Source organism: Gavialis gangeticus, unplaced genomic scaffold, assembly GCF_001723915.1.
Source record: "Gavialis gangeticus isolate Ggan-Ray unplaced genomic scaffold, GavGan_comp1, whole genome shotgun sequence".
NCBI classification, from domain to species: Eukaryota; Metazoa; Chordata; order Crocodylia; family Gavialidae; genus Gavialis; species Gavialis gangeticus.
In genome coordinates this window covers 118,262,596-118,274,354 of record NW_017728992.1, presented here as the reverse complement: position 1 = coordinate 118,274,354, position 11,759 = coordinate 118,262,596, and the positions used below count along the sequence as shown (strand labels likewise).

Here is an 11,759-nt window from a genome sequence, read left to right as displayed (position 1 = left end):
CCGGGGTTGGGGGGGGGGACATGCAGGGGAGTGAAGGCGAAAAGCTTAGATGGGGTTCTGCCATTTTTAAACCAGTCTCTGCACACTAAACTTCTGTTCTGTTGTGGGTATAGACTGGTTTCCGATCACTTATATCAGTAAAGTGTAGTATCTGTACCTGACCACAAACTCCCTATGACAGTGATTCTACCCATCTCTCTAGGTAGACTAGCCACCCTCGGAGTTAGTTATATGTTCAGAGGAACTTTGAATATATAACTAACTCTGTGTCACTTTAAGCCTATTACTTCTTGTCCTGTTCCCAATGAACACAGAGAACAATCCATCATCATCTTTTTTCTGCTTCAAGATTGTTAGAAAAATCCTCTGTTTTTTCTCTCTAGATCAAACAATCCCAGTTACTCTGTACTGTGCTTCTTACAGGAAAGGGTACAAAGGTGTTTAGCACATGGGAGCCCTGTTTCTTAATGGGCACATCTAAGCAATACTGCAGGATAAGTAAATCCATAAATCATGCTCTGCTTTCTCTAAATGCATCCAGCTCCCATTGCTATCAATGAATCTAAGAAGTCAAATTCATCTCTGGTGTAATTCCACTATGTGTTATTGCTCTCCCATAGGCCTACTCTGACACACTAATGGGCTTGCTTGCAATGCAGGATAATAGTCAGTGTGAGTAAGGATGGCACAATCTCGCCCATAGATTTCTGTCCATTAGCCAATTCTTTTTTCATTCATAATGGAAGCGATCTGTTTCAGCCTGTTGTTTACTCGTTGAAAATTATATGTATTTATTCAGTGAGGCAAGGCTGGATGTCTAATTAAACTATTGTTCTAACTAGATCAATTAATGTTGCATGCTGGAAGTGTTATGTGCCAAAATCAAACCATTCAGACTCTTCTCTACTTGTTTCTCATTTGGGCAAAAAAGTCCTAAAAATTAAAAATCCATTAGCCAACTCCTCAGCCAGTGTAAATGGCAATCACCCCATTGAAAGCAGTGGATCTACATGGATCTACACTAGCTGAGAATCCGGTCCCATGTATATCAATACATTTGTTCCTGAAAACCGTGCCCACATTTGAAAGTTGCCAACCTTCCAGCAAAATTGGCTGGTGGTGAAATGTCTTATGAACAATAGGGACACTTTGTATTCCTAGGATAATAGAAAATTAGGGTTGGAAGGGACCTCAGGAGGTCATCTAATTGAACCCCCTACTTCAAGCAGGACCATCCCCAACTATAACATCCCAGCCAAGGCTTTGTCTAGCCAGGTCTTAAAAACCTCCAAGGATGGAGATTACACAACCTCTGTGGGTAACATATTCCAGTGCTTTACTAGACTCCTAGTGAGAACGTTTTTCCAGATATCTAACCTAAACTTCCCTTGCTGCAGCTTAAGACCATTGCTCCTTGTTCAGTCATCTGCCACCACTTAGAACAGTCCAGCTCCATCCTCCTTGGAGCCTGCCTTGAGGTCAGTTGAAGGCTGTTATTAAACCCCCTCTCAGTCTTCTCTTCTCTAGACTAAATAAGCCCAGTTCCCTCCGCTTCTCCTCATAAGTCTTGTGTCCCAGCCCCCAAACCATTTTTGTTGTTCTCTGTTGGACTCTCTCCAGTTTGTCTACACCCTTTCTGTAGCGGTTGGGGGGCAAAACTGGACACAATACTCCAGATATGGCCACTCCAGTGCTGAAGCCAGGGGAATAATCACTTCCCTGAATCTGCTGGTAATGCTCCAACTAATGTAGTCCAGTATGCCATTAAGTGTCTTCACAACAATGAACACTGTTGACTTATATTCACCTTATTGTTCACTGTAACCCCCAGGACCTTTTCTGCAGAGTTGCTGCTTAGCCTGTCAATCCCCAGCCAGTACATGGGACTATTCTGTCCTAGGTGCAGGACTTTGCACTTGTACTTACTGAACTTCATGAGATTTCTTTTGGTCCAATCCTCCAATTTGTCAAGGTCTCTCTGAATCCTAACCCCACCTTCCAGTGTATCTACTATTCCCCAAAGCTTGGTGTCAGCTGCAAACTTGCTGAGTGTGCAGTCCACCCTGCCTTCCAGGTTGCTGATGAAGATATTGAAGAAAAAGCAGCCCCTGGACTAACCCCTCAGGCACTCCACTTAATAGCAGCTGCCAACTAGACATCGAGCCATTGATTACTACCCTTTGAGCCCAATGATCCAGCCAGTTTTCTATACAGCTTACAGTCCATTACAGTCCAACCCCTTACCCATCTAACAGAAACTGATTATTGAGGAACCTTATTCCTAATGGAGTACAAGAAGCAGTGCCTCAAGATAAAAAAACTGAACTAGAAGTTTTAAATTGGCACAGCAGCTGTTGCTGCTGCACAGAACTACTCTATGCATTAGGTAAAAGTAATGTACATTTATTTAAATTAAAAAACAGCCAAAAAGGAGGTTTTGAATAGCAGAGATATTGTTCCACAAACAAAACTTATCTATAGTTATGCATCTACATCTGACTGCAGAGTCAGACTAGTTTTGTGCTCCAATAAGTAGGCAGAGGCCTAACAAGACTGAGAAGGATGCCCTCAGTCACCAAGTCCAGCCCCTTGCTACTGCAGACAAATATATTATATAATCTCATTGGCTAGGGACAGACATTCAAAACACCAGAGCCTGAATTGATTCAATCTTTGCAGATTAGTCTAACCTGGCTAGGATAATTAGTTTTGTTACCAGACAGACATCCCAGAAATGCAGGCACATGCCTGCAGTGGCTCAGGCTAGAAGCCAGGAGGCACTAGAGCAGCCCTCAGCAGGGGAAGGAAGCTGGGGAGGGAGGGGCAAGGCCAGGCTCCCACAGGATGCTGTGATTAGCCCAGCAGGGAATTGATTTCATAGACTTTCATAGACATTAGGGCTGGAAGGGACCTCGGAAGATCATTGAGTCCAGCCCCCCACCCGAAGGGCAGGAAGTCAGCTGGGGTCATAGGATCCTAGCAAGATAAGCATCCAATTTGCTCTTGAAGGTCTTCAATGTAGGTGCTTGAACCACCTCCAATGGCAGGCTGTTCCAGACCTTGGGGGCTCGGACAGTAAAGAAATTCTTCCTTATGTCCAGCCTGAAACGGTCTTGCAGTAGTTTATAACTGTTCGACCTCATCATCCCTTGGGGCGTTCTGGTGAACAAACGTTCCCCTAGATACTGATGGTCACCCCTGATAAACTTATCGGTGGCCAACAGATCACCCCTGCGCCTGCGGTTTTCCAGGCTAAAGAGCCCCATGGCTCTCAGCCTGTCGTCGTAAGGTCTGTTTTCCTGACCTCTGATCATGCATGTGGCTCTTCTCTGGATTCTCTCCACATCCTTTTTGAATTGTGGAGCCCAAAACTGGATGCAGTACTCCAGCTGTGGCCTCACCAAGGCCGAGTACGAGGGGAGAATGATGTCCCAGGATTTGCTTGAGAAGCATCTATGGATGCAAGCCAGCATTTTGGTCGCTTTACTAGCCGCATCATCGCATTGCAGGCTCATGTTCATCTTGTGGTCAACGATGACCCACAAGTCTCTTTCTTCCATGGTGCTAGCCAGTGTAGTACACTCGAGCCTATAGGGATGCTACAGGTTTTTCTTCCCAAGGTGGAGAACCTTACATTTTTCAGTGTTAAACACCATCAGGTTCTCATTCGCCCATTTGCTGAGCCAGTCCAGGTCAGCCTGGATCACCTGCCTGTCCTCTGGTGTGGATGATTTGTCCCAAAGTTTGGTGTCAAACATAACAGTGTTTATCACCCGATTAAGAAAACAACAGAGGGACATTACCAGCTACTTGTTGATTCTGCCTATTGATTCAGCATGGACCATAGCCAGAATGTGGTCAGCTGGCTAATACACAGACACCTCCTCAGCAAGGCAGAGAGAAGGGGGAAATTCCTGCTTAGCAGGGAGTGGTGAGGGAAGGTGAGAAGTAGCCCACAGTCTCTGGAGCTCCAGGGAGAAGAGGGGAGGGGCCAGCCCTGCTGTGGAGCAGAGAGTCCCGCCCAGCCCAGAGACCATGCTGGGATGCTGGGGATGTCTGGTTTATCTTAAACCAGCAAGGGGTCTGGGACAGACATTGCATTTGAGCCAAATCAGTTAAGTCTGATACTACATTCAACCAGGTTTATCTCAAACTGGTTTCAGGCATTCTCAAACTGATTTATGTGCCTGAACATCTGTTCTGTTACAGGTTTAAATCAGTTTCTGATCACTTAAACTGGTTTATACATAATGTCTGTCCCCAGCCATTCAGAAATTTACCAATCTTCCCCTTAAAACTAAACATGCCTTCATTCTTCCTATTAGCAGACTATTCCAGAATCTCACATTTTTTTTATTCCTGGCCCGTTTATCCGTATTTGTTCTTGTGATCACATTGTTCTTCAGCTTACCCTGGTTTGCCCACAGACCCCTCTTAAGCATCTAAATGAGGCCTGAGCCAAAAACACAGCAATAAAAATTGAACAGATTTGTGTGTTGCCTCAGTACAGTCTTGAAGTCTGTATTGGGTTCACACAAGGAGAAAGTTTATTTGGGGTTTTTCGCCTTGGTAGTTCTCAGTTTGTGATCCTAAAATGAAGCTCCTTGTGGGATTTCCAAGACACATTCATGCTGGGTAAATGCTTTTAGGCATTTGGAATTCTCTGAAATGGTAAAACGATACTTAGAGAGTTAAGTAATTCAATGTTCTGAGTCACTGAATAATTGAACAAGAAGACCAAGCATAATAATTGACAGGGGGGTCTTTCCAAAAATAAAAATAAAACCCATTTGCTATGCCTATGTGATATTATTGATCTACCTGTACAAGGTCCTGGACAGAAAAGATTTGAGGAATTTGGGTTTTTTTCCACTGCAATTTTTCAGAAAAGTGCCCAAGGGAATTTCTGAGAAATTTCTCGTTGCCCTAAACTACCCTCTCCAACATGTTCTATAAGTTACCATTCTGTCAGACCATGTGTCAGCAACTGGGAAAGCTGGGTTGCACCCTCATCCTGTAGACAGCAAAAGGCTCTGCACCTCATTTTGTCAAACCCATATGATACAAGCAGGCACCTCTTTCTTGCTAGATGGGCTTTGGAGCTCGAGAAGATTTAGTTGATAGAAGCTCAGTTAGACCAGGTGGAAATGATGCCGGTAGAGATTAAGTGGTGTTTGGGCACATACCTTCCTAATTACCAATTCCACATTTGAAAGGGGTTTTTCCACTCCCATAATGACTGACCACATTCTGCATGATTAAAATTGTATGTGAGAATTGATCCTACTTTAAAAGAAAACCAAACAGAAGTTGCTTCCTAGGATCTTCCTTTACAAAAAAAAAAACTTGGCAGTTTTGAACCCATTTAAAGATACTAATGTCTTTAAAAATATATATTTGTGGTTCTATTTACCCATTCCCATTAGAATCCATTTTAAATCTTACAGACAAAAACTGCAGTGAGCTGATGAAGCTCTCTTGCCTTGTGCCATTCACCCACACACCACAATCTGACAAGTATTTTACCATATTTGTCCTTCTTGTCACCAAGTGCATCGACTGTGCCATCTGGACTGAGGCGTATGAAGCCATGGGTAAGTCTGCTGTAGAACTGAAGCGTGTTGCCTTTCTGAAACTTCCATCTTTCAGCAGCCCACTATTTTCATTTTAAAAAGGGGTACAAGGGGGAAAGAAGGAATAAAAGAAAAGAGACTGCATGAGAAGATAAAAAGAGGAATCTATATATACATAAGAATTATTGATCTGATTTTCTCTATAGCACAATCTGAATATTGTTTAGTCAGTTTTTTAAAAAACAAAATTTAAAAAGTCATTACAGTTTCCTCTCTCCTGAGTTCCAGTTCTTGCCCTGGAGACAGAAAGAGAATGTGATTAGTATATACAGTATCCTGACTGGTTTTGGCACAGCTGCAATGATGTCAGATTATCTTCTCTTGCTTCATGCTTACTTGCTAAGAAGGTGCTAGTGTCTGCCCCATTCAATTCTCTTACAATTTTACCATCGTCCTCCCCATGATCTAGCCATCTAGGAAAACAGAACACATTGCAATTTAGTCTTGATACCCAAATCCACCAACATTTTAGTCACATTGTTTATATGTAGCAGTTTAATGCATTTTGCACTAATGTCCTGAATCTGCAAACCACTTAAGTATATGTGTAGCTTTAGGCATGGGAGAGTTTGATGGCAATAGGATTGCATGACGTTAAGTGAAATGCATACTTAAGAGCTTTCCTGGATTGAGGCCTGAGAACCAAAGCCAGTGCAATGAATGGGGAGTCTTAACTAGGAATGTTAGGTAAGAAATCAGTAATAGTGGACCCAATGGCTACAGTGTCTGCTCAGCTTGCTCCAAGAAAGCCACTTCAAAATCTAAATTCATCAGATTCTCAAAGTCTCCTGAATCATTGCACCCTCCATGGTATGAACAATGCCTTTAATAACAACATACACTATATTCTCCTTTGACTTCTCCTATTGTAGAAATGATGCAAACAAAAAGGGACATCAGGCCCCAACAAGAACTAGCATACACATTGTATTTTCCTCTGTGAAGTAGATTTGAATTCTTCCTAAATTATTTATGAAACTAGCTTTATATTTCAAGACCTCTTTGTAGCAGTTCATCTACAATATGGATCTAAAATTAGGTCAGGCAAAGATAAGGAGCTGTATCTGTTAGGCGGAAAGCCCTTATTCAAACATAAATCAATTTTAGTGTGTGCATCACTCACTCAAAGCTGTTTTAGGAAGTTATTTATTCACTAGGTAAAAGAAGAAACTAGAATAGAGGTGCCACTGACAAGTTGTAGGTAGATTCAGATGTGACCAGACTTTCTCAACTCCTCAAATTTACATAAATGTTTGTAAATTAATTGACAGTAGATACAATTGTGAAAAAAAATGTGCCTTGGAGTAGCAGATTCAGAGCAGAACAGACTACTAGGAAATCAGAAGAAAAAATTGAATTGAGTCAAATTCTGCTGCTTCTCAGTGACAAGTTGTGACGGGCAGAAGAAGAGGCAGGTGCTCAGTTATGCATTAGTGATGCCTGTATCTTAAGAACACAAAACCTGATCTTGAGTCCACTGAATGAGATGACAAAGCTTGCCTTGAATGGTACAAGATCATAGGTTGTAAACAGGTCACTTATCCTGCTGCCTCAAACAGGGGATTCAGCTCCATTTTCAGTTTCTCAGGCCAGTTTTACACCACACCCTCTGTCCTTTCTGGCCACTAGGAGAACGGAGCAATTTTAGCTCAGGACTTCTCTCCTTGCCTCCTGGAGTTCTTAAGTCTCTTTGTGGCTCCACTCTCATTAGCTGATCATTGCTTCCAGCTGTCTCCAAGCCTCACCAATAGGCAGAGCCCTTGAGGGCTCAAGTACCTGCATACAGATGTGAGGGCTGTGCAAAACAGCACCATTTCGTTTCCACTTCTGCTTTGCCATTTCAAAGGGGCAGTGTTTCGTTTCATCATTTCATTTAGTTTCAAAGCACTGTTCTGTTTCATTTCGTTGAAACTGTTTCACTCTTTCAACAGGTTTCAATGTTTCGCCCACAGGCTATAACGGGGAATCATGAAAATGCCTATAACTTTGTCATTTCTTGCCTGATTCAGATGGTAGCCCCCATGAAGCCTGCTAAGTTTCAAGGAGATGGATGCAGGGGTTTCTGGGAAACTGCATCTCAAAATGCTAAAAGCAAAACCCATGTCACTTGGGGGCAGTGGCAGCCTCCTGTCATCCTGTGCACAGATCTGGGGGCCTGCACAGATCTGGGGTTGTGCTGGACTTCTCCTGGGGGTGCGGGTCCCCGGATCTGTGCTTGGGATGACAGGAGGCTGCTGCTGCCACTTGGGACTGGTGCTGGGTGCAGCCCACAGCTGTCACCAAGCGCCAGGAAGACTGGTGCTACCATTGGCCCTAGGCAGCAGTGGCAGCCTCCTGTCATCCTGTGTGCAGATCTGGGGGCCCATACCCCCAGGAAGGCTGTGGGGCTGCACTCCAAGCATCTCCACCAGCCCCACATTGCTGAGCCTGGTGGCAGGAGGCAGGGGAAAGCCACTGGCCAGGGCTGCTTTCTAATGCCTAGAAAGCAACCTGCTCCTCTGAAAAGTTTTACCTTGATATTAGGAAGGAACAGACCAACAAGTAATTCCCAAAGATTTCAAGTGTCATGGGATGGAAAAGATATCATGTAGATATTTAAATAGCATGGTCAGTGGTTCAAATGCAGCGCAGTTCTGAAGTGACCAAAAACTGCTACCTAACTGATAGCTGTTTGCTAAATTTTGTAAGAGGAATCAGATAGTTTTAATTCACTTCTGAGGTGACAAACCACACATGAGTTGGAGTATCAGAAAAGAAGCTATAAACATAACCTATCTGAAACCACTAACCTGTGACATAGAAAAGCATAATCCAAGTTAGTGACAGAATCTTTGACTATAATCTTGTCCAGAAACCATCCATTTCCTAAGACAAAAACATTAAAAAAAAACCCTGAAACAAAATTTACTGTAAGTCATTCATACATTTGGAATTATGACAGCTTTGACCACCTCACTGAGTTTAAACAGATCTACATCACTGTAAAACCAATTTAAATCAGAAACTAGCTCAATAAATTAAAACGTAGGTTAAAGTCAGAACTATGCAGGGATTCATTCTATTTTTCATAGTTGCATCAACAATCTTACTGCAAATATGTTAGGATTCTACCCATTGTAAAGAAGTGAACCACTTTAAAAACTCCCAATTTATAGTAATATGCTAGGAGCAACCAAAGTTAACAGTGCTGCTTATTCCTTTCATTTGAAGTCTTAATTTTAATGGTTTTTTTCTCCATTTTTAAAAAAGATTAACTTGTATTTTTATGAATATATTTTTGATCCAAAATCGATAAGGTTGGCCCTATCCTTGTTTGGGATACTGTACAGCAAAAGTACTCCCAACAGCTTAAGAATTATCATTGCCAGCGAAAGTATTGCCCATCCCTTGCAAGTTCACAGGGTTCAATATTACAACTTTGCTTGATGGCTATATATTGTAAGAGATATTTTACTCTTATGGAATATTTTAAAAAATCAAGAAATTGACATATTAATCATTAACCAGTCTAAGGGCACACAACTATCGATGCTAATAGACTGTACTGGTTGGTGCAAAACAGAAGAAAGTTGATTGTTTGTCACTAGTGGTTTTGGCATACTGCTGGGAATGCAGTTTGTCATTACAAGGGCCTACAATAAAGACTCTTGTTATAGTGTTCTTAAAAAAATCAGAATATAGTGGGCATTCATTTCTGAGAAACAAAGTACAAGTGGATCAGCATTGCAATTAGTATGTTTGGGGATAAATTGTTTATTTATATTGTAAGCTGTCTGAGACCTCTTGCGGTGTATTCATACAGACTTAACCCAATGGGACCACAACTCTGGCCAGAACTTCTAGGCACTACTGGAGTATTACTATTTAGTAATTTCTCAGAAGAGGAATTTTCTTAATAAAGATTCAGATTGCCCTTAAAAAAAACAACCCTTGGCAGGTGGCCTGGATTTTCTTAGGCTGCTTTCCCTTCGAACCATCTGATTCCTATGTTTCCATAGGAAAGGGAGCCTGTGAGCAGGCTACAGCAATGGTTGTTCAGTATGTTCCCCTTCAGCTGACACTTGGTTCAACAGGAACTGTTTTTTACTAACCAAGTCCTTTCCCAGAAGCTTAGTAGCAGCAAAGAAAAGATCTAGAACACCTGAATGTAGGTCTCAAGTCTCTACCTCTCAGCCTTCTAGGTGAAAATCTAGGAGCAAAACTAAAAAGAGTTCTGCGGAGAAAGACATCTTGATTGTGTCATCCTTTCACCCCTAAAAGGTTACCAGCCTCCAACTAGAGAGAGCTACAAAGGGTTAGACCGTGTGGGAGATGTGCCTCTTCTTCTCTTCCATGTATAGAGAAGCTGGGATGTCACATCGGCAGGAAGATAGAGAAAGGGGAGCATTAACTGTATTATGGCCAATAGCTAAAATAACAAGACAGAATACACTGATACCTGTCCAAGACATTACTCTCTCACCCAGTAGGCATGTTTACATGAGATGTTCACTGTGCAGTAGACTACTTAGCTCAGCAGTAAACATCTTGGCATCTATAAATACACCCCTATTAGGCTGGAATAAACTAATTTACTCTGCAGCAGGATAGTACAGGCAGTCCTCAACTTACAACGTTTCGAGTTACAACATTTTGCACTTACAACATTTATAAATTGACACCCTGTTTCAACATTATGACATCAGTTTTGACTTTACAACACTTGATCCGATGGGACGCCACGCCAGCGAAAAAGTTCACTGCATCACTCATCTCCCTGGATAACATCTGTCCAAACTTCCTTGGGCACTTTCTTTAAGAAAGCAGACAAGACTCCAGAAAAACCTGTAGACAAGACTCCTGAGAAGACTCCAGCCAAGAACCTTTCAAAAAGCCCAGCAAAGTCACCTCAAAGAAGTCCTTCCGAATCAATATGATAGCTATTTACAATATAAATATATTAATGTAGCTATATTACTCATCTATAATTGATTGAGTACAAAATTCTGGTGTATTTTTGGTGAAAACAGGGTATCAGGCCTTGGTTCAGGAACAAATCCCCCATTTATAACATTGTTTCTTATGAGAAAATTGGTTCCGAGTGGCAACATTTTGACTTGATGCAGTTTTTAGGAACCAATTTTGTCGTAAGTCTGAGGACTGCCTGTCCTTATAAATACAAGTACTATCCGGCTGCAGAGTAAAAAACTCCACAGCATCTTATGTGTAGACACTGCCTGGCTGGCTGGGTTACAATGGTGCTTCAGTGTAGGGTCTGCCTGCTGGCTAGCCCTACACTAAAGCTCCCTCATGACCCATCTGGCCCCTCTGCAGTACACTGAGCCAGAGGTAGCAGCCCCAGGCTGGCAGGCTGACCCCCATTGCCCCCTGCAAGCTGGGGCTGCTCCACATGGGATCTACATGCTATGCCTAAATGGCACTCCCAGGAGTAATTAACTCAGGAGCGATTAGCTTTACAGTTTATTCAGGTGCCATAATTGCACATGGAAACACACCCAGTTTATACTGATCTGCTCAGTGCACAATGTCTAGGATCAGATCAATCTCAATTTCACAACTGTAAGCAATTTGGAGCATATGCCGTCTTTCCATTAAGTGTATGTACAGTATCCAGCGTAATACAGCTCAGCAAATCCCTGATTGCAGCTTCTAGGCACTACCTCAGTACAATTAATAATGATGATAAATTGAGTACACTGTGCTAGACTTTCTCACCCAAAATACAGACAGTACAATGAAATATTCAATACCCAATAGTGCAGGAAAGAGAAACAAAGAATGTTATTCTGGAATGACAAAACTGTAATATTCAGTATTTTTTCATTTGCATTTTTAATTTCACACAATTATGTGGAATGAAATGGTGGTTAAGACAGATTGCTTGAAATATGTGATGGTAACAAAACATGACTCTGCCAATTTAATAGCTGATATTCCTGCAAGCCTTTGTTTCCCAACTGTAAAACACCATTGTCCTATTATTTTATATCAATACAGGTTTTCCTCGATTTATGCTGTACATGTGTTCCTGGAGAACGGCGCATAAATCAAATTCACATAAAGCGAACCCACTTTACAATGTAACAAATAGGGATAGGCTGCCATGGCAGAGGGGGAGGGAGGGAG

General features: G+C 42.1%; 1 protein-coding gene across 1 annotated transcript in view; it reads right to left on the bottom strand.

Annotated features, from left to right (window-relative positions):
• Positions 1 to 11,759, bottom strand: part of LOC109298716 (lipoxygenase homology domain-containing protein 1) — a 236,860-nt gene that overhangs the window by 97,344 nt on the left and 127,757 nt on the right. The window contains exons 9-12 of the mRNA XM_019518967.1: positions 8,423 to 8,498; positions 5,970 to 6,046; positions 5,838 to 5,869; positions 5,527 to 5,656 (exon numbers count right to left, since the gene is read on the bottom strand). Of these exons, the coding sequence (XP_019374512.1) occupies positions 5,527 to 5,656; positions 5,838 to 5,869; positions 5,970 to 6,046; positions 8,423 to 8,498 (315 nt within the window). The remainder of the gene's footprint in view (positions 1 to 5,526; positions 5,657 to 5,837; positions 5,870 to 5,969; positions 6,047 to 8,422; positions 8,499 to 11,759) is intronic.